This window comes from Drosophila bipectinata, chromosome 2L (genome assembly GCF_030179905.1).
Source record: "Drosophila bipectinata strain 14024-0381.07 chromosome 2L, DbipHiC1v2, whole genome shotgun sequence".
Taxonomy (NCBI): Eukaryota; Metazoa; Arthropoda; class Insecta; order Diptera; family Drosophilidae; genus Drosophila; species Drosophila bipectinata.
In genome coordinates, this window is record NC_091736.1 from 11,520,868 (window position 1) to 11,541,150 (window position 20,283).

Here is a 20,283-nt window from a genome sequence, read left to right on the forward strand (position 1 = left end):
ACGAAAAGCCGGTTATAAAGTAAAATATTTTCAACACTAAAAAATAGGGCTCCACGATTTACGCATGCGCTAAAACAAGTAATTTATTTTTTATGTGTGGGAGTAAATTTTTGTGTGAATGAACGAGTGCTCGAGTCCTTGTAAGTCTTCATCGATTCAATAACTAAGGAAATTTTCATTTGCAAATTACAAACATTTTAAAGCATATTGCAATTTACTGTATATAATTTAATGAAGATGTAAGCACAGGGTTAGTAATTGAGCTTTCTTAATTCCTTCGTTACATGAAAATGAGGCTTCACACCTACGTCAACAATTTTTAGTTTAGCTTATATTTTAAAACATAATATACACATAATAGATACACATACATACATATAAGCACATTACATATTATTACTTCAAATGAATCGTTTAATTTAAAGAAGAATTTCAACTCTCAGCATGAAAAGATAAATTGAAAGTAATATAATTTGTGAAAAAGAATAATGTATTACATATTTAGTTTTTTAAATTTTTTTATACACTAATCATTACATATTCAATTACTTATTTCCTTTCCAGTATATAAGACGAAATGCCTAGCTCAAAAATGGATATTTATATAACTAAGGGTATTATCAACCCCAACTATCCTGGATTTCAGAAATTTGCACATACCCTCTCTGATGAGTACATCGAGTACTCGGACATGGAATGTAACGAAAGTGATTTAACGGATAGCGACAGGGAGGAGGAACAAAATACATATAATACAAAGGTTGCTAGAATTTCCGAATCTAAAGCATGTGAAAATACTCAAGATATAATTTTAAAAAATGACGAAAAGCATGGCGTTGACAATGGAAACACATATTTGTTCGATACAACAGCAAACTGCTCCACATCAGCAAATATACCTGATCTTGTAAATGAAAACTATAAGCCGGCTTCTGAAACGCCGATACGAACTTTAAACAAACCAGATCTGATCTATAACCTTAGCAAAAATTGTGTAAATAATTCGGATTTTTCTCCATGGCTCTGTACAAAATACGAGGGGCAACTACAGGGACAAAGTCCCATAGATATTGTTGGAGATTTTGGTGGGGAAGTTGAGAGAGAGTTTGAGCTACTTATCACAGGATATAAAAACAAAACTAAACATGATGTGGAGTTAAATGAATTAAATTTAACAAAGGTATTTGAAAATAATACATTTTTAATTTCCAATCATTCAAATCTTGTTTAAGAACTTTCAGATATGTGACGCAGAACTATCAAATGGCACGGAAGCTTTAAAGCAATCACAATCATCTCGTTTTTCTGGACATAGCATCCGGAAAAATAAGAAAAAGAATACACCATATGGACATGAAATGACAAAAAGTAAACATCATAAACCGTCTCATGATGAAAGACAGCTACCACCGGACACATTTGAATACAAGATATGTAATCAAAAGAAAAACTTTCATCCGGATACGGAAAGTTATTCTTCAATGTCGGAAAAAATGAAATGTGATACGCAGAACATGAATCATGTTGATGTACCAAATTTAAGCAATTTAGAAATAGGCCAGTCTCGGCCGAGTCTCCAAGAAGAAAAGAAACCATCTGAAAACCGCCGATACCAGAGTCCATCATGCTGGTCCCAATATTTGGAAGGTCCCAACAAGTTTCCCAAAGTCAGCTCATCTGCTGTGGTTTTAGGTAATTTTTTTTTACCTTTTCTTTCACATTATTTTTACTAAGAAATTATTAAAATATAAATCATAATTTACAGAACAATTTGATGCTTATAAAGTGGCTAATGACATGGATATGGAAACACTACAAAATCATGTTCAAAAAGTGAAGCAAATAGAGAAAAAGGTAAAGGAAACATTGATGGATATATTTTGTTTATTAAATAATACATAATCCCTGTTATAGCGCCGCTTTAATCGGGACGAAATAAGAAAAAGATTGGCTATCGGAGATAAGGATCAGTTGAATAATATTACTCGTAAGTTAATATAAAGCTTAAATTGTGTATTAAGAACAATAATTTATGTTTATTTTAAATTTTAGAAAATAATAAAGAGGAATTTCTGACGGGATCGGACAATGAAAGTTCGGACTCTGAGACGTGTCCCAAACTCTCAAGTGGAATGCTTCGGAAGCAGTCCGAAATTTGTGAAACTAAGCGGATTACGGATATGGATAATAATAAATCATTCTTACAGAACCAAGTTAACCAACCCTGCAATATCACTCATACGATAAATGGGAATCCGATTCAAAGCCACGATTTCCCCTCAAACGAAAATGATTTCTTCTTCGCGAAACAATCAAAGCTGCAAATTGAGGTTAGAATAGCCCTAGCTCAATCAAAGGAAATAGCACAAATGAAAGTAAAGGTAGATTAGCTTTTATAATATTTATTTTGTTAATTATTGAAACCTCCTATTAAAAATTAATAGGCAAAAAAGCACGGTGTTACTCCCATTGTGGATGTAATCCGTTCAATGCTCTGTGATGTTGGTATAAATATGAATTCCAATCATCGATGGATTTCCAGGCAATTTCTCACTGGAATTGATGTTCCAACTCTTCAGTTATTGGTGAACAATCTTCAAATATATATCGAGAACCTTAATGTTACTTTAGTAGAAAGCCTTAAAGAAAGAGATGATCTCAACTCGGACCAAGATGACATATTACACGACCTCGAAAAAATTAATAATTTTTTGTAAGTAACCAAACATTTTATAAAATGGTTTAAAAAAATTGGTTAAATGCTCTTTTTTTTAGTGTTTACCAGCAGCAAACTGGACAGAAAATCAATCAAACATTCCGTCACACAACATATGATTAAACTTAAACTACACTTTCAAACTAACCGAAAAGTTTCTTTGCAAATATTGGATTTTCATGTTTAACTAATACCAAACTACCAAAAATGTTTATGAAACACATATGTATTTGAAAAGTTCTTTAAACACTGTTATACTTATGTAATTATTTAAAGCAAAATAAATAAAATATAGACCAAAACAACACATTTTTCCAAAATTTGTTTCTATTTCTTTGTTCCATTGGCATTGCCCTGAAAAAACACATTCCTAGGTAAACAAAAAATGTTAATTAATAGTACGTTGTAGCTTAAATAAATTCATATATTTTTTTATTCTAAAAAAAACTAATGATTTATCGTTCTGGCTTTCGCTTGTTTCAAAATGTCGATTAATTCAAACAAGTTTCGAATATTAAATACGGTACTATTATTCGATCGATAGAATCGATTGTAACTTGGCGCCTTTTTGTGTTGACTACAAGCATTCCTTAGCTCTCATATTATTGTGAAATAAATAACTAAATATGTTGAAAAATAAGACACTGAAGAGCTCAAAGCTCTACGTTATTAAAAGAGGTAAATTGACCATCTTATTTGTCGTAATGGTTCTAATTAATTATTTTTAGATGGCAGGCAGGAGGAAGTACACTTTGATAAAATAACCTCTCGAATTCAAAAGCTTTGTTATAACTTAAATATGGATTTTGTTGATCCCGTAAGTACCCGTTTATTTAGCTGCTGATTAAATGGCATCTATTAATGTAGGAGAATGATATTTGGGGCTTCTTAGAACCACCAATATACCTCCATAGCAGAGGGGCCGTAATCCATGTGAGGGGCAACTTTTATGTACACACATACAGATGTTTGCTTACAAAAGTTATCTTTCAATTATTAATAAAATGAAATTCGTAGCAAATGTTTGTGAAATATACATTTTTCTGCAAATTTTAAATAGAACAAAAAACCAAAAAAAAAAGGCAGAGTTATTGAAAGAAATAGTTAGAAATTTAATACCAAAATTATGTATTCAAATGATCAGTAATTTCATCATACTTTAATATTTAATTTGCAGTAAAAAAAATTACACAAAAGTAGATACGTCATTTATTAATGATAAGTCAATCTTTATTATGATAAGGATAGTAAAATTCTTTAAAAACTACATATTTTTAAAGCCATATACGTTGTTGTTCTTAAACTAATTGTCGAAAAATATCCATTTGCAACAGGTTACCATTACATTACAAGTTATTAATGGTCTTTACTGCGGAGTGACCACGCAGGAGCTGGACAACTTGGCCGCTGAAATCTCGGCTGGATTGACCTGTAATCACGCTGACTATGCCATCTTGGCAGCTCGTATTGCAGTCTCCAATTTGCACAAGGAAACCAGAAAGGTCTTCTCTGGTAAGTAAAAACGTCATGTTAACGAAGGGGCACTTATATGTTTATTAATATATACGCCTAACAAACATCTTTCTTCTACAAACAGATGTGTTTGAGGCTCTTTATACCAATGTCAATAAAGAGACTAATCTCAGAGCACCTTTGGTGTCGGAATTCCACTACAACGTGGTGAAAAAGAATGCCGATCGCCTGAACTCGTCTATAATTTATGATCGTGACTTTGGTTACAACTACTTTGGATTCAAGACTCTGGAGCGTTCGTACCTCCTTAAAATCAATGGTAAAATCGCCGAGCGACCCCAGCACATGCTTATGCGCGTGGCAATCGGAATCCATGGAGAAGACATCGATGCTGCCGTGGAGACGTACAACTTGCTTTCGGAGCGTTATTTCACGCACGCTTCGCCAACGCTATTTGCCGCTGCCACAAATCGTCCCCAGCTATCGTCTTGTTTTCTCCTGACCATGACTTCCGACTCGATTGAGGGTATCTTCAAGTCAGTTGAGCAATGCGCCATGATCTCCAAGTCTGCGGGTGGTATTGGTCTTAATGTCCATTGTATTCGTGCAAAGGGTACTTCCATTTGCGGAACCAACGGCACTTCCAATGGTCTGGTTCCTATGCTGAGAGTCTTTAACAACGTGGCACGATATGTGGATCAGGGTGGTGGCAAGCGGCCGGGAGCCTTTGCCATTTATCTAGAGCCCTGGCATTCGGATGTTTTTGAGTTTCTGGACCTTAAGAAGAATACTGGCAAGGAAGAGCATCGAGCCCGTGATTTGTTCTATGCCCTGTGGATACCAGATCTCTTCATGAAACGAGTGGAGGCCAATGAGGACTGGTCGCTTTTCTGTCCCCACAAATGCCCTGGACTTCATGATGTGTGGGGCGATGAGTTTGAAAAGCTATATGTGAAATACGAACAGGAGGGACGCGCAAACCGAACTGTAAAAGCACAGTCCTTGTGGTTCGCCATCATTGAGTCGCAAGTGGAGACTGGCAATCCTTACATGCTGTTCAAGGACTCGTGCAACCGAAAGAGCAACCAACAGAACGTGGGCACCATTAAATGCAGTAATCTGTGCACGGAAATTGTCGAGTACTCTTCGCCCGACGAGATTGCAGTTTGCAATTTGGCATCGATCGCTCTCAATATGTTTGTGACGCCAGAGAAGACGTATGACTTCAAAAAACTGAAGGAGGTCACCAAGACCGTGGCCAGAAACCTCAATAAGATAATAGATATAAACTTTTATCCACTGCCGGAGGCCAAGAAGTCCAATTTAAGGCATCGTCCTATTGGCATCGGCGTTCAGGGTCTGGCTGACGCGCTGATTCTTATGCGTTATCCCTACGAAAGCGAGGAGGCCAGCCTCTTGAACCAACAGATCTTTGAAACCATTTACTTTGGAGCCCTGGAAGCCAGTTGCGAACTGGCCCAAAGGGACGGCACCTATGAAACTTATGAAGGAAGTCCGGTCAGTAAGGGAATTCTGCAGTACGACATGTGGGATAAAACGCCGACAGATCTTTGGGACTGGAAAGGTCTGAAGGAGTCCATCAAAAAACATGGAGTTAGAAACTCCCTTTTGGTGGCTCCGATGCCCACAGCATCGACTGCTCAAATTATGGGTAATAACGAATCCTTCGAGCCCTATACAACAAATATTTATACAAGACGCGTACTCTCTGGCGAGTTCCAAGTGGTCAACCATCATTTGCTGAGGGATTTGACGGAGCTGGATTTGTGGGACGATGACATGAAGAATCAGATCATATCCAGCAGGGGATCCATTCAAAATATTGAATCAATTCCCCAAAAGGTCCGAGACCTTTACAAAACAGTTTGGGAAATCTCAGTTAAATCAACAATTAAAATGGCCGCAGATCGCGGTGCGTTTATAGATCAGAGCCAATCCTTCAATATCCATGTGGCAGAGCCAAACTATGGAAAGCTCACATCCATACATTTCTACTCCTGGAAAGCTGGTCTTAAAACCGGAATGTACTACTTGCGCACAAAGCCAGCTGCCAACGCTATTCAGTTTACCGTCGACAAGAAAATGAGTGGTCTCAAGATAAACGGCCAGAATGGCATCAAGGAGGAAAGCGTTCAGGACTATGAATCTGAAAGGGAAAAGAAAATGGCGGATATGGTGTGCTCACTAGAAAATAAGGATGCATGCATGTCCTGCGGCTCTTAAAAACTTAAACCTAAGGTAAACTACTATTTTATTATATTATGTATTCAATTTGAAATAAATATAAATTATGGATTCAAATCTTTCTAATATGGAGGTTTTTTTTTTTTACAAACAAAATCCCATTAAAAATACAACAATTTGATTTTATTTTATATTAACATCGTTTGCCATACGGTTTTTAGATTCTTTGGGGATATTCATAGTGTTACTGGGAAAACGGTTGTGAACAACATCCTGCGGTGGGGAACTTGGCTGATACGGTAAGGAATTGTCTGTGATCAACTTTCGAACAGCTTCCTCGACTGTTGGAACAACATTGTCCAGATCCGCCTGAGCCTTGTTGTCTAAATTCATTAGGGTTAGAGATTGTTCGACGTTTTTGACCGATTTCATGCCATAATTGGAATGCCAAAAGTCCAAAACCCAGGAGACCACAACAAAGCAGGCTGCATTCATGGGAAAAGCTCGGATGAGTGTTGAGTTTAGTCCACGAAAGAAGTATTGGATTCCCTCGTGCTTATACCCCTTGACGGCACAGTCCACGAATCCAGTGTATTTGGCATCTTTTCCCAGCGCATCGGCTTGCATGTGTGTCTTCACCACGTCGAGGGGATAGCAGAATATCCATGATGCCATCCCTGCACACCCGCCGGCCAATAGTGTAAACGATACTCCTGGATTGGAGTTATGCGCCATTATATACTCATAGGTTACAAAATAGCCAGCAAATCCTGAAACAGATAATTATAAATTGTTAAAAGCTAAAAAGTCCGTAACGAAGTATTTATAGGAGGATTATAATCTCACCTGGAATATCCCTTAGAATTGTTGCAACCAATCCCTTAAAGGTGCCTCGAATGCCTTCGGTTTTGAATATGTGTCGGAGGCAATGGATAGGTCCGCTGAATTTGATTCCACTGTCAATGTTCTGTGATAACTGGAGCCTTGTCTTCGCTAGCTCCATGGGTGCACAAACGAATGACTGGCTTATGCCGGCTAAGGAGCCAGCATAGAAATGGGTCAGCAACGCGTTGGGCTCACCAGAATATCTTTGTACATTCCCGTACACCCCAAAAACAATAGCATTAACCAATCCTATACCACCTATCGGACTACTTATTCCTCGGTATATTCCTCTAAAACCGTCTCTTTGCAATATCATTTTACAGCAGTGAAATGTCCCCTTGTATTTTGGATTCTTGGGATCATCGGTTTGCAAGTGAACTTTCACCGTATCGAAAGGATGGCCAACCAAAACACCAGCCGCTCCTAAAATGTCCAGATATTTGAATTGATTTTTAAAATAATTGATTTAAATCCAAGCTGAATGCTTTACCGCCGAGGAGTCCAGCCACAAAGTCTATCATTTCTGGGAAGAAACTTTCGGAGGCAGCTTCCAATTGGTATTTTCCGGGCCCGGAACTGCTGGTCGTACACGGGTCCTGATTGGAATTTTAAGACAATTTTTTGAGATAACGAGATCACAACCGTGAATGGCACATTCTTAAAAAAATGTCACACTAAGCCGAGTATTTTTTTGAAAAAAAAACCGTTGCGAGTATCGTATATTTGGTAAAACTAATTCTTAAGCCATTCTGGGAGAAACTGTAAAGTATTTCCCGATTTTGCACTCAAATAATTTGTCTCGTGTGTCTAAAACAAACTTTTCAGTTGTCGCGATGCTTTTTTCATTGGCAGAGGTTAGAAAACTGATAACGCACTAGAAATTTTAAATTCAAAACAGATAATTAAAAATAAAAGGTATTAGTAGGTGTAACGAATACGTGGTACCCGCCATAAAAAGTTTCAATAATCTCGAAAACGCAAAGTATATTGTATTTTGGGGTATTAAATTGTTGATACTTCCTACGTTTAAACTTTAATCAATTTTTATTCTATATTATGTAATAAAACTCAGCTTGGACATTTTCACATTTGTCGCGATTTTTTGTATAAAAGATTAAAAATACTTATGTCATGAATGTGACCTCAGTAATCAAATCGTGTTTCAAATTAAAAACATTGTAATAATTAAAAAAAAATGTGTTTAAATGGTATTAAAAACAATATTACGAACATAAAATATTTTTGTAAAAATAAGTTGTTGAGTATTTTCTAGGACACGTATAAGAGGTAATTTTATTATTGTGACGTGTATAATTATGGTTACCTTACTTCAAGTGTTGGCTTTTTTATAATATATTTTTATAATATAATAATATGTATATACTTACATTGTTTCTACGAAACATTAATATGAACGGATGCATTTTTATTTTTTTTTTATTTAATTTTACACAGGATTAAAACATCGATCATAAATGGGATATCCTGCTGCCTGCCAAGTCTCTGGTAAATAAATGTAAAACATCGATTTTTCTTGGTCGGTAAAAGATAACAAAAATTTAGAGTTTCAAAGACCAAAAGAATAAAAATATATTTTAGTAGTTTTTCCCAAAGAAACTATTTATTTAACTTTAAATTTACTGAAAATCTTTCCAAACATAAAAAGTTTGATCCTTGAAATTGAACGTGGAAAATCGTCCATCCTTCTACTTACCATGAAGATATACCCAATAAGCTTAGACCATTCGCGGATGCTTCCACATCTTTTTGAAAATTTGGTGTTTTATTGAACTTACATGTTAACATTTCAGATAAATTGTATATATAAACAAAGCCTACCTGTCCTTTTAAGCTTTTTATTGTATATTTGCATTTATAGCTCTTAGACGATAAATTATGACCCTGAACGCCAAAGCTCTAATATATCTTAATAAAATATAAACATTTCAAAGATTAGAACTAACCTCATTTGCAAGATAAATAAAAAACTTTACAGAAACGTAGCTATACATTTCGAAGATTCTATGACATCTGAAGAATACACAAAATTTAAATACATTTTTGCAAACAATTTTTGAAAGAATTATTTGAAATAACGTTAATAAAAAAAACTTTGTTACCAATCGGAACCAATTTTTTCTTGAGTGTGTAAATAAGAATGTGCGTCATTTCCGTTGACTTTCCAGGTTCCTAAAAAAAATGGGAGTAGAAATGTATATAAAATCGTATATACCAGTGTTTAACTTTATTATACGTTGTATAATTTTAAAATACAAATTTTCCATTCAAATTTATCATTTTGTGTTTGATTTTTTCATGTCTTATTGTAGCTTTACATATTTTATTGTTACCAAAATAAAGATAAATATAATTGATTACTTAAACTCCCATAGTAATCGTATCGGAAAGTTGAAAGTTAGTTGCTAGTTAAAGGGATGATCTGCATTTCGGAAAGTGTATCTAGGAAACCTTTAAAAAAAATAAATTTTTCTAGCTTTTAAAGATTTGGCGATCTTAATAGATTGTCTCACATTCGTGTGGAGTATACGTACGTATAGGTGCGAGCATACTATAACTTATAAAAAAAAGCCCTCGTATTTAAAAGCTTTCTATCTATGTGAATAAAGTTCATGTAGTTCATTTATTCGTGAAGTACAACTCAGTGGGTGAGTATCGCGAAAAGCTTCATCCGCTAAATATTTTAGGTCATTTGGAACTACGAGATACGAACACATCACTTTTCCTTGGCCATACCTGTGTATATTTTTATCTAAACTTGTACTTATGTGTACCTGCCCGTATATATGAGGTACATAATCCGTATATGGAAATAAAAGTGATAGCCAAAAGTGCGAAGGCTCTTTATATAACGGGCGAATGTTTATATCCCCCTGATATGTACCAAAAAAAATGTGTGTAGATTGAAAAATGTGTATTTGTTTGTGTTTAAAATAATCTACATGATCTCACATTAGTGGCGGCCACGGGCCCAATGCTCGTGTCATAATCAAAATTCGTGCGTGCTCCCGACACGAAAGTTGAAATAAATTTGCTGAAGCGCAAAGCTCTAAAGTACCTAAAACAAATTAATCTTTTGTTTAACAAGTGATATAACTAAATAAATAAAAGGTTTTTTTTTTATAAATGACCCAATCGATAAGTGTTCAATCATATGACTTTAGAATTTCGGGAATGTGTCAATAATGCAATCACTATATTTATGGTCAGCACAATAATGCTCTGTGTAGTGTGCCTTGGTGTCCATTCCATATAGACGTGTTCAACTTTGTACTCATGTAGCGTCAATTAATCCGAGATTGCTGAACCAAGCCAATGTTAGTCCGACCGAAACCAATAACCTTTTGCGGCTCGTTAACCGGACCCCAAATCAAACAAACCGTGCCAAATAATAGTGACATTCCGAAATTGGAAGTATCTTTTGATAAAGTATCTTTTGATCCAAACAACAGGCGAATTATTTCATTACCTCATTGACTCATAGCCGGGAATAAACAACAAAAAAAAACAAAGTTTCTTTTAACGATCAAATAAAAAATTATATACTTTCTACTTAAATAAAACATTGGTTTTTGCATATACATACATATATGACAATATTTAAGACAACAGTAATGGTACCGTTAAACAGAAAGGAAATTTTCTTTCTTTTTGTCATATTTATTCAGGTATATTTTCTGAAATCATCACCTTAAACTCTGATCACTTATGTCACCAAATGAGTGTTAATTTAATCAATTTTCTATAATATAAAGGAAAAGTATAGTATTTAGAGTCTCATATATAGATGTATGTATAAGCTCTCTTCTGAGATTGTATATTTTCTAAGCCGCTAAACCGGTTTTAGTAAGTTTTTCTTATATTTGATCAGACCTATTTTGATTTATTAAAGATCATCTTATCTTCTTTGAATATTTCAGATGAATTTAACCCAAGTTTAACTACTAACCACAATGAGTTGGAACAAGCGAAACACTAGTCACATATCAATTTACAACTACCCCGAGCACTTGAATCCTTTCTACGAGGATGATAATCACAAGCGGCTCAGAATTTTGGGGTTCACCATTAAAAAGAAGAACGATAATGGAAGACACAGTTTGTCGATTGGAAACCTACAAGATTTGTGGTAAGTTTATTTCGTCAGATCTCAGATCATCGGGTGTGTTTATTTATGTAAATCGAGCGATACCTAAATTGTATAAATAGCTTTCTGATGTCTTCATCCATCGAAAAAATCTATTAAATTTTTTTACATTACTACAAAGCCAAGGTGCTTAATATGACAAACATATAAGCAGTATTAAACTTACATACAATACGCTTTAAAATTTGTATTTCTTTTTCAGGAAAACGTACTCTTTCCGCAAAAAAAAGTCTTCCACATTGGGCATAAATAAAACATCAGAAAGCCCGCCAACACTTAGGCGGGATTTAAATGATACGTACGTAAAATAAATATTATTTAAAAATTGTATAAAATATGTAAATCTTTCTTATTCAGATCCTATTTAAATTCAAGAATTTTCCGAGGCGATCGACACACATCATTACAAAATATTGATACTAGAAGAGAGGTATTTTAATCCCTAAATCAAACAAAAACACATTAATACTTTGTTTAAATATATGTATAGTCTGAATCAAGTGGAATGTACTTTAATCGAAATGATCGCTACCGGAGCACAACACAGTTCTCTGGATATTCCTCGCCAATGTCACAGAATATAAGGTAAATAGATAACTCTTATCTGAGTGGGAAATTCAAATATTTGTTTTGTTTGATATTTTTAGGTCTTCGCAATCTAGTCTAACCAGCACAAATCCATTTGAATCGGAGCCAGATTCATGTCCCAACTCCCCCAAGAGTCCTAGAAAATACCGGAAAAAGAGGAGGGCACCGCCACCACCACCGCCAAAATCAACAGTAAATTAGTTAAAATATTAAGTTATACATTTGATAGTGTCAAATATTTATTTATTCTAGGTCCCAGATTACCTGGCAACCAAGGACATTGAATCACTGGCCTCTGAAATCGAACAGTACGTCAATAACAGAAACGAGTCCTTGGAAAACCCTACCGTTGAGAAGGAAGTCCGGAACTCGAGTCCCCCAATTAACCAAAAGCCAGCGGTGACCATTGTAGTTACTGATAGTGAAAATAGCCCCAGCACGTCCAAAACACAGATAGTAGATATTAAGCAAACTAATGGTGGATCTGGCACAATTGCACATGTAGAAAGAGTGGAAAAAGTGGAAAGAATCAAAAAAATAGAAAGAATCGAAAAGGTCGAAACTGTTGAAAAGGTTCCTGCACCCGTCCCGGTTACTAAACCAACCTCTCGCACATCCCCTGTAAAGCAGGTTAATGAATCTGAAAGTATAGGCACAGATATTGCATCCGACCCAGCCACAGAACTTAATCCATGCACGTCCAAAGCACCACAGTGTAACGCAATACATGTAAGGCAAACTAATGAATCTAAAATACTATGCACTGAGCGAAAACAGAACGGTGGCTATAACATTCAGCACCAGGAACCGATCAATATTGAAAAGCAAATCGTCACGGTCGCCGTCTCTGATCAAAAATCAGCTAAAGACGAGTCTGTAAGAGAAGCGGAGACTCCGAAAATTACCAAACAATCAGTCACTATTGTAAATTCGGCATGCGATCTTAACCCAACCACATCTAAGGCACATCAGTCTACTGATAATAGCATTGTTAAGCTAGTCAATGAATCCGAACAAGATTCCAGCATCGAGCCAGAGCAAGAAAAGAAAACTAATTCATTTGGCACTGTTAAGCAAATCTCACAAATTTTTGAAGAGAACATCAGTTCCAGCGTTCCTAATAAAGTTATCAAAGAAAATGCAGCTCACGCACGTTTAAATGGATCTAAAACTCCAGAAGATAACCATTATGGGTTCAATAGTGTGCAGTCCACTTCCCCAGAACCAAATGATTTGCAAATAAGAGAAGATTTCGAATTGGAGAGGCCGGTTAGGCTGGCGGACAGGTATTCTTTCGATCGCATTAGGTCATCAATCTCAGAGGAGCGGGACTCCAATGCTACACCCACGCCTAGGATGAGGAAGAAGAAATCAATTAAAGAGGTTCTTGAATCCATAAGTCGCAATCAGAAGCTTTTAAATGAAAGTGCGGCTAAGGGCACCAAAGTTTACATGACTCCTTCATATTCAGATACCACATATAATTATCCCAATGAATTAAATAGCGTTAATATTAGATCTTCTAAGGAGGTGACTTCTGCAAATATTTCTCCGTCAGCGGTGGAGGCCAACGAGTCGGCAACTCCAAACAATGTGTTTATAAGTAAAATCACAAAGGTCAAGACCCAATACAGAGAGTCATCGCCTACATCGTCCAATTTGGATTGGAACCCTCTGCCAAAGCCAAGCCGTGCCCATAATTCAGGCAACTCCAATTTCAGCAACGGCAATGTGAATAATAACTAAAATTTATATACATAACCAAAAATATTTATAAAAAAAAAGTAATAATATATTATGTAAAATAAAAAAAAAACTATTATTTATAACAAATGAATTTATATTTACTTTGGAACTACATTGGACACATTCTACCATTTAATTTTATCTTTAAAGTAACAATTGTTTTATTATCATTATCAGTAAATTGATGAAAAAGAATTTTGGACATAAATTTTCCTACATTCAAATATGTTTTTACTCAATACCGTCTTTATGCTAATGCGATTTCATTTTTAGTCGTTCGGAAGAATGTCCGTTAAGTTGTCCCACTGGCTCTTCTTTCGTTAATTTCGACACCTCATCATAAAGTCGGGGGAAATATTGAATGGCTAGAAACACCGTCAGTAGGTAAATGCCAATGACAATGGTGAGGAAGAGGTCGAAAATCGCTGGCTTTACTCTATAGACATTGAGCTTTACATCGTGCTCATTGTAGAACATAAAGTCAGGATCCCGACTGTCGGGTTTATCGTAAATGATTTTAACATTACTAAGGTATTTTTCGAAAGCATCCTTAACATCATTGTTGTGAAGTATAGATTTGACTCCGAAGTATGGCAGTAAGTTTTCTTCTTTAATGGCCTGCAATACAAAGAAATGTATTAAATATTTTTTCATTTTTGCCTTTGGTCTATTCTTCTTACCAACTCTCCATCGAAGATGCCAGAAACGGAGTCAACTTTGTACATAAAACTAGCAAGAGCTTCAGCAATAATTCTTGACGTATTCAGTGTGTGTTCCAGAATCTGACTCTCGTCGTTCTTAAAAATAGTTGTTCGAATGGGGCTTCTGGGACTCTTTACAGAAGATAAAGTAAAGGAAGGATAACGTTTAATGCTGAATCGTTCATGCTCCCAGGCGAGTTTAGAATCTGCCAAATTGATCTTCTTATGAACACCTTCAACCGTTAATCCATTCGAATACTTTTCAGCGGCTGATTTTAGGAGCTTGAAGAAATTGCTTATCGAACTCTTCTCCTTTGGTGGTTTGGAAACGTGCATGTATAAAGCATTGTCTGGATTATTGGATAAACTTTCCGTTATGGTGTCTAAGCATAGAACAAATTCTACATTCTAGAGAAAGATAAAGAACACATTTTTAATAAAAGAAATACAGTATACATTTTTTGAGCACTACCTGAAGAGCATTGTCATCTACTTCCAGCCATTTCTTCGAGCCTTGGAAATTTAGTAGCAAGCCGGCATCAGAGAGCAAAAATTTGAGGCGATACTTGGGTGCCATGGTGGCTGTGTAGTGCACTTTACTGAACAATTCAACAAGTGCTAATAAAACAGCAGCATCAGCATTCAACGGATAATCCTAATCAAATAAAACAAGAAGGAAAATGAGTTGTTTAATTTAAAATATTTTTTCTTCGAATACTCACATTATATATTCCAAAAGTCTTCAGGTTAGCTGTTATTAATATAACTGGAAGTTTTTGTCCATCGGTAACAGATTCGCTGGGTTTGAGTGCCAACTGATTGGGAATCAGCTCGCCCTGGATAATAGGAACTTTGCTGTTCTTGTTGGCCACAATACTTCCACCACCAACATTAATGTGGTAACGATTAGCCGATACTGTTACAATCAATTGTCCCAATGCGGTTTGATTTTTCGCCACACTGTCGGTGGTAGTATAAGTGATATCATCTATGATCTTTTCCAAGTCCTTGTTGTATGGTGCAAAATAAATGGGAGCTACAACTGCATGTGCAAGCATAGATTGCTCCAAAATCATGATCAATTCTCTGGTTTCGACATCCAAATCCAAAATATTAGCTGGCAACATTAGAATTAGGCCGCCCGCATTTTGTCTTAGCTTGTCGAAATCATGGATCGACAAATCGGTAAGACTATACGAAAAATTTAGGTTGGAAAATTACAATTTAAAATAAAATGTAACATTATATACTTACCGCGTAAGAACGCAATGCCGAGAGGTATTCCAAGAATACAAGGATCTGGCTTCAAGGGAAATTGAAGATGCTCGACTTCCTAAAAGCAAAAAGCATATTTTCATTAGCCTTGGAAACTTTCTTATTGGGGAAAATAACTTAGATTTTTATAAATATTTTTAATGTAGAAGGCTTCTTCTGTAAAAGACTAAAAAGATTCTGTATAAGATATGCAAATAATGAATTTGACCTAGTTTTTCTAATGATCAAAGTTTAAATGAAAAAGTTTTGTGGATGCAGTCCTCCCATGGGAGTCAGAAAAGCTTATCATTTGGCTTATTCGAATGCCAGTAGTTACTGGCTTTTAACAAAATAAGATAAGAAACACACTATATGCCCTAATCGGATTCAATGTTGCTAATTAAATAAGGGAGAAACAACCCCATCAATGTTTATGAAAATTAGGGTCACAACCGCATGTTGAAGCGGGGAACGTTTTAAGAGGTTTCGCATTTGGGAATCTACTCTGAAACGAACTTACATAATTAATCTGTAGCTTATCCATTATTTACTTACCAAAATGCTGTCCATTAACATCAAACTTGGTCATGGAAATAACCTCGAATTCGCTGGGCATTACCGGTGAGCATAGTAACAACATAGAAAATACAATGAGTAGGCAATGGGGTAGTCCGCCTCGGAAGATTTCAGCAAAACTGTCCGCTTCATTCATGTTTTCTATATTTTTTGGATTCTAATCTAATTAAATGTGCCGATGTGGGCAATTAATGAATTATAAAAAATGAATTCTGAAAACTGTCAGCTGTTTTATCGATGGTAATCGTAGTTACATGAGTCTATCGATAGGTATAATTTTTGTATGGTTGGGAAGAGGGAGATTGAACCAAACTCTGTAAGAGCTGTTTGGGCCACTTTACTACAGCATTTTTATTCTTAAAAAGAAACAAAACTATTTTAGCTTTTTTAATAATACATACACTCTGTATCAAAATTTGCATATATTATTAATCACAAACAGTCCAATGCCACCGTTCCAAACTCGATAGGTTTTGTAATTGCTGTACGAAACACCGCATAAATATATCGAAGTTTTACCCATCTCCATTTCGGCTAGTATGACTTTGAATTTTACAGAAAAAAGAACTTATATTTGCGAAAAACTTAGCAATGCCCTCGTTTAAAGGTAATCCACCGCTTCGTTTTTGTTTGTATCAAAAAACTAAAGTTATTGCTTTCAGTTAAGGTAAAGTGGGGCCGGGAGCTCTACACAGATATTGAGGTAAACACCGACGAGGAGCCCATCTTGTTTAAAGCCCAATTGTTTGCACTTACTGGCGTCCAGCCGGAGCGTCAAAAGGTCATGTGCAAGGGTGGCATTCTTAAGGATGATCAGTGGAACTTGCAATTGAAAGATGTAAGTAATAATTTAAGGGGTTTTCGATCCTTTACTAATCTTATTGGCCTCGCAGGGAGCTGTTGTTTTGTTGCTGGGCAGCAAGGAAAGTGTACCAGAAGTGCCTGCTACACCGGTCAAGTTCATCGAAGACATGAATGAAGCGGAAGCCGCAACAGCCGTATGTATTCTTCCTCCATTTTAAGGCATTACGGGTTCGCCAGATCTCATTTTCTTAGTTCATAAAAATATGCTTAGTCATTCAACAAAATTTGCATATTTTTACAATTTACTAAAAAGTTACATATATTCGTAAAAACCAATTTCATTCTTAATTGTATTTCTTAATCAACTATTTTGTTATGTTTTGTCATCTTTTACAGATGCGTTTACCAGCCGGGCTTACAAACCTTGGCAATACATGCTACATGAACGCCACCGTTCAATGCTTGAACGCGGTGCCTGAGCTTCGTACTGCCTTGACAGCCTATAACCACGATGGAACCGACACGATGTCAACTGCATTTTCAATTTCATCTGCCATGAAATCCATATTTGCTCAGATGGAGAAGGGCACTACCGTGACTCCAATAGTCCTGCTACAGGCTTTGCACAGGGCATCTCCACAATTTGCCCAGACCGGTGAAAACGGTACCTACCGCCAACAGGATGCCAACGAATGCTGGGCAGAAATTTTGAAAATGCTTCAGCAAAAGCTTCGTCCCACAAACCAAGACCCTTCGAGTACTGCTGTCCAAAAGAAGCAACACAGGTAATAAACTATTTCTTAGAATTTTAAAATAAATAATGTTTAATACTTTTTGTTTTAGCTCATTCATTGACCAATGGTTCGGAGGAACTTTTGAAATAAAAATGAGTTCGGAGGAAGTTCCCGATGAACCCTCCACAGTGACAACTGAGAACTTTCTGCAGTTGAGTTGCTTTATCTCAATGGATGTCAAGTATATGCAGAGTGGTCTAAAATCGGTTAGTTACTAACTACGAAATATAGAATTTATTTATTGGTACTATTTATTGTTTAGAAAATGAAGGAGCAATTGGTGAAGAAATCGGAGACTTTGGGACGCGATGCTCAGTACACTAGAAACGTAAGTCGACCTTAAAATATATATATATTCTTTAACCAAATAAGTTTGTTGTTTGCAGTACTTGGTAAGCCGTCTACCGGCATATTTGACGGTCCAGTTTGTTCGCTTCCAATACAAAGGAAAGGAAGGAATTAATGCGAAGGTATTGAAGGATATTAAATTCCCGATAGACTTTGATGCCTTTGAGTTGTGCACTCCGGAGTTACAAAACAAGTTGTGTCCCATGCGCGCCAAATTTAAGGATCTTGAAGACAAGAAAATGGAAGTGGACGTTGTGAAGCCAAATGAAGCGAAGGAGGAGAAGAAGGACATCAAGTACGAGCAGTTTTGGTTCGATGACGACCTGGGAAGCAACAATTCCGGATACTACACCTTGCAGGCTGTGTTAACACATAAGGGCAGATCAAGTTCTTCTGGACATTATGTGGCCTGGGTGCGTTCTAGCGGCGACGTTTGGTTCAAATTCGATGACGATGACGTTTCGACTGTGACCTCTGAAGAGATTTTGCGGCTTTCTGGAGGCGGGGACTGGCATTCTGCGTACGTACTTCTTTATGCACCCAGACGCTTGGAAAAGATATAAAAAATTGTGTTAACGTCATGTATTGTTAATATAATAAACCAGAATAAAGTATCAAAATTTAATTTTCGTATAACTTAAATTTTATTTTTATGGAGATTAAAAATTATATATTCTTAGGGATAAGTTGATAAAATTACAAAAGAAACAGCTGATTTTAATTTGGAATAGGTTGAATTTTAGCAAATGGGATCCCTAGTCCACATTCCACTGGTTCAATTTATGTATACCTATCGCTGTTAGCTTGACATTCTTGAATAAAAACAAACAGAATATAATATTAGGTTGTCTTATAATATTGTTAAAATTTGAAGTCAAAAAACTTGACAACACATTTAAATGGAGCAAACAGAATCAACAATAGAGGACAAGAGTGCAAAGGACGCAATTGCATTAAGACGGGAACTACGTCGCAAAAAGATTTTAGAGGCATCCAAATCACGGCTAGACAAACTGAATGGCAGAGCTACATCTATCGAAAAGGAAACGCTAGGTAACCTAAGTTTAATCAAATGCACATATTTATTGCACATTTGACATTACCCTTTCGACTTTATTTCAGAAGGCGAACCGACTACACCTGAACAATATTCCGACCCTGAGGTGGAACCTGATATTCCTATTAAAAGGAGCTTTCTGCCGGAACAACCAGCTCCTCCGCAACCCAATGGCTCAAACATATTAGTTAAAAGCCGGATTCACATTATTTTGGCAGCTGTTGTCGGCTTTGTACTAGCACTTTACACAAACAGCAGTGTTTTTGTGCCCGTCCTTCTTTTTGCGGTTCTGGAGTTTGTTTTCTTCCAATACCATAAAAGGGCGACATTACCATCAAATTTAGGTCCCATGCTAATCTTGCTAATGAATCCACAGATTGGAAACAGAGTTAAGCAATTTAGCAACATCTTTGTTATCCTTCAGTCCTTTTTAGGCGATCTTGCCATAACTGTTTGTGTTTTGTGCTTGGGCAGCATTATCTTATTAGGGGTTAATACAGAAGTTGTTACTATAGTTAAATAAATAAAAATTGTATTGTGTATTTAAAAACTAATTCTTTTATTGAAGTCTATCTTGAAAAGATTATTGAATATTTTTGATTATTGTTGGAATGATTCAAAGTACTGTTACTTTTTGGTAGTTTTTAAAAAGGTTTTTAACTTTTTTATTTTAAAATTTTGTATTCTTTGCCTAACTTTATAAATAAATATTTTAGTTTTATTAAAGTAACATTATTTTTTTTTTTTAAATTTACAAACGTATACGTTAACATCTTAAAATAATTAAAACCGTTGACAATACGAAACACACGCTGAAATATGTAGGTGCCTTGCAATGAAGAGGAACCTACATGACTACATATCTAAAAAAAAAACTATGGCAGCTCCAAAATATCCTTGCTGACAATACTATAAAAAATGCACGAAAACACCTGTACTGAGCATGCCCAGAAAAGCGCCCAGGACCCAGA

General features: G+C 35.9%; 7 protein-coding genes across 13 annotated transcripts; 5 read left to right on the forward strand and 2 right to left on the reverse strand.

Annotated features, from left to right (window-relative positions):
• Positions 1 to 4: 4 nt before the first annotated feature.
• Schip1 (Schwannomin interacting protein 1) lies at positions 5 to 3,013 on the forward strand. 6 transcript variants are annotated; one of them, XM_070277814.1, is made up of 8 exons: positions 5 to 140; positions 565 to 1,180; positions 1,233 to 1,692; positions 1,766 to 1,854; positions 1,915 to 1,987; positions 2,053 to 2,375; positions 2,445 to 2,713; positions 2,776 to 3,013. In XM_070277814.1, exons 2-8 carry the CDS (start codon positions 578 to 580, stop codon positions 2,837 to 2,839), a joined length of 1,881 nt encoding a protein of 626 aa, XP_070133915.1. In that variant the 5' UTR covers positions 5 to 140; positions 565 to 577; the 3' UTR covers positions 2,840 to 3,013. The 6 variants fall into 6 exon arrangements, with proteins under 6 accessions (XP_070133915.1, XP_017098837.2, XP_070133916.1 ...); XM_017243348.3 differs by having other exon boundaries at positions 6 to 140; positions 2,053 to 2,381; XM_070277815.1 differs by having other exon boundaries at positions 6 to 140; positions 1,242 to 1,692; positions 2,053 to 2,381.
• A 243-nt stretch (positions 3,014 to 3,256) lies between these two features.
• RnrL (Ribonucleoside diphosphate reductase large subunit) lies at positions 3,257 to 6,512 on the forward strand. The gene is made up of 4 exons (XM_017243636.3): positions 3,257 to 3,394; positions 3,445 to 3,533; positions 4,051 to 4,228; positions 4,314 to 6,512. Exons 1-4 carry the CDS (start codon positions 3,343 to 3,345, stop codon positions 6,431 to 6,433), a joined length of 2,439 nt encoding a protein of 812 aa, XP_017099125.2. The 5' UTR covers positions 3,257 to 3,342; the 3' UTR covers positions 6,434 to 6,512.
• A 43-nt stretch (positions 6,513 to 6,555) lies between these two features.
• On the reverse strand, positions 6,556 to 9,147 carry LOC108126881 (mitochondrial basic amino acids transporter). The gene is made up of 5 exons (XM_017243640.3): positions 8,994 to 9,147; positions 8,668 to 8,782; positions 7,770 to 7,875; positions 7,241 to 7,702; positions 6,556 to 7,164 (listed from the first exon to the last, which is right to left on the reverse strand). Exons 2-5 carry the CDS (start codon positions 8,701 to 8,703, stop codon positions 6,578 to 6,580), a joined length of 1,191 nt encoding a protein of 396 aa, XP_017099129.2. The 5' UTR covers positions 8,704 to 8,782; positions 8,994 to 9,147; the 3' UTR covers positions 6,556 to 6,577.
• A 760-nt stretch (positions 9,148 to 9,907) lies between these two features.
• On the forward strand, positions 9,908 to 14,189 carry LOC108126880 (uncharacterized). Of its 2 annotated transcripts, none has more exons than XM_070277081.1 (7): positions 9,908 to 9,945; positions 11,218 to 11,426; positions 11,647 to 11,742; positions 11,802 to 11,874; positions 11,935 to 12,029; positions 12,092 to 12,224; positions 12,285 to 14,189. In XM_070277081.1, the coding sequence occupies exons 2-7, from the start codon at positions 11,251 to 11,253 to the stop codon at positions 13,776 to 13,778; spliced, it is 2,067 nt and encodes a 688-aa protein (XP_070133182.1). In that variant the 5' UTR covers positions 9,908 to 9,945; positions 11,218 to 11,250; the 3' UTR covers positions 13,779 to 14,189. The 2 variants fall into 2 exon arrangements, with proteins under 2 accessions (XP_070133182.1, XP_017099127.3); XM_017243638.3 differs by lacking the exon at positions 9,908 to 9,945 and adding an exon at positions 9,952 to 10,088.
• Positions 13,852 to 16,547, reverse strand: LOC108126882 (BOS complex subunit ncln). Its single transcript, XM_017243641.3, has 6 exons — positions 16,289 to 16,547; positions 15,734 to 15,812; positions 15,202 to 15,670; positions 14,952 to 15,134; positions 14,459 to 14,887; positions 13,852 to 14,396 (listed from the first exon to the last, which is right to left on the reverse strand). Exons 1-6 carry the CDS (start codon positions 16,443 to 16,445, stop codon positions 14,031 to 14,033), a joined length of 1,683 nt encoding a protein of 560 aa, XP_017099130.1. The 5' UTR covers positions 16,446 to 16,547; the 3' UTR covers positions 13,852 to 14,030.
• Positions 16,548 to 16,760: 213 nt separating this feature from the next.
• Positions 16,761 to 18,891, forward strand: Usp14 (ubiquitin specific protease 14). The gene is made up of 7 exons (XM_017243833.3): positions 16,761 to 16,916; positions 16,972 to 17,147; positions 17,203 to 17,307; positions 17,510 to 17,898; positions 17,957 to 18,113; positions 18,170 to 18,235; positions 18,294 to 18,891. Exons 1-7 carry the CDS (start codon positions 16,901 to 16,903, stop codon positions 18,816 to 18,818), a joined length of 1,434 nt encoding a protein of 477 aa, XP_017099322.1. The 5' UTR covers positions 16,761 to 16,900; the 3' UTR covers positions 18,819 to 18,891.
• Positions 18,892 to 19,056: 165 nt separating this feature from the next.
• On the forward strand, positions 19,057 to 19,862 carry l(2)SH0834 (lethal (2) SH0834). Its single transcript, XM_017243835.3, has 2 exons — positions 19,057 to 19,308; positions 19,378 to 19,862. Exons 1-2 carry the CDS (start codon positions 19,155 to 19,157, stop codon positions 19,833 to 19,835), a joined length of 612 nt encoding a protein of 203 aa, XP_017099324.1. The 5' UTR covers positions 19,057 to 19,154; the 3' UTR covers positions 19,836 to 19,862.
• The last annotated feature ends 421 nt before the right edge of the window (positions 19,863 to 20,283 follow it).

Excerpts from the sequence above, each read along its gene's own strand:
- LOC108126881 (XM_017243640.3), bottom strand. The coding sequence starts at position 8,703 with ATGCATCCGTTCATATTAATGTTTCGTAGAAACAAT. Across the intron at positions 7,876-8,667 it reads TAATGTTTCGTAGAAACAAT|GACCCGTGTACGACCAGCAG; the intron begins GTAAGTATATAC and ends AATTCCAATCAG. Across the intron at positions 7,703-7,769 it reads TGTGGCTGGACTCCTCGGCG|GAGCGGCTGGTGTTTTGGTT; the intron begins GTAAAGCATTCA and ends TGGACATTTTAG.
- LOC108126882 (XM_017243641.3), bottom strand. The coding sequence starts at position 16,445 with ATGAATGAAGCGGACAGTTTTGCTGAAATCTTCCGAGGCGGACTACCC. Across the intron at positions 15,813-16,288 it reads TGTTAATGGACAGCATTTTG|GAAGTCGAGCATCTTCAATT; the intron begins GTAAGTAAATAA and ends TTTTGCTTTTAG. Across the intron at positions 14,888-14,951 it reads TAGATGACAATGCTCTTCAG|AATGTAGAATTTGTTCTATG; the intron begins GTAGTGCTCAAA and ends ATCTTTCTCTAG.
- Schip1 (XM_017243348.3), top strand. The coding sequence starts at position 578 with ATGCCTAGCTCAAAAATGGATATTTATATAACTAAGGGTATTATCAAC. Across the intron at positions 1,855-1,914 it reads TGAAGCAAATAGAGAAAAAG|CGCCGCTTTAATCGGGACGA; the intron begins GTAAAGGAAACA and ends TCCCTGTTATAG. Across the intron at positions 2,382-2,444 it reads TAGCACAAATGAAAGTAAAG|GCAAAAAAGCACGGTGTTAC; the intron begins GTAGATTAGCTT and ends AAAAATTAATAG.
- RnrL (XM_017243636.3), top strand. The coding sequence starts at position 3,343 with ATGTTGAAAAATAAGACACTGAAGAGCTCAAAGCTCTACGTTATTAAA. Across the intron at positions 3,534-4,050 it reads ATATGGATTTTGTTGATCCC|GTTACCATTACATTACAAGT; the intron begins GTAAGTACCCGT and ends CATTTGCAACAG. Across the intron at positions 4,229-4,313 it reads AACCAGAAAGGTCTTCTCTG|ATGTGTTTGAGGCTCTTTAT; the intron begins GTAAGTAAAAAC and ends TTCTACAAACAG.
- LOC108126880 (XM_070277081.1), top strand. The coding sequence starts at position 11,251 with ATGAGTTGGAACAAGCGAAACACTAGTCACATATCAATTTACAACTAC. Across the intron at positions 12,030-12,091 it reads CCAATGTCACAGAATATAAG|GTCTTCGCAATCTAGTCTAA; the intron begins GTAAATAGATAA and ends TGATATTTTTAG. Across the intron at positions 12,225-12,284 it reads CACCACCGCCAAAATCAACA|GTCCCAGATTACCTGGCAAC; the intron begins GTAAATTAGTTA and ends TATTTATTCTAG.
- Usp14 (XM_017243833.3), top strand. Across the intron at positions 17,308-17,509 it reads AAGCGGAAGCCGCAACAGCC|ATGCGTTTACCAGCCGGGCT; the intron begins GTATGTATTCTT and ends CATCTTTTACAG. Across the intron at positions 18,236-18,293 it reads ATGCTCAGTACACTAGAAAC|TACTTGGTAAGCCGTCTACC; the intron begins GTAAGTCGACCT and ends TGTTGTTTGCAG.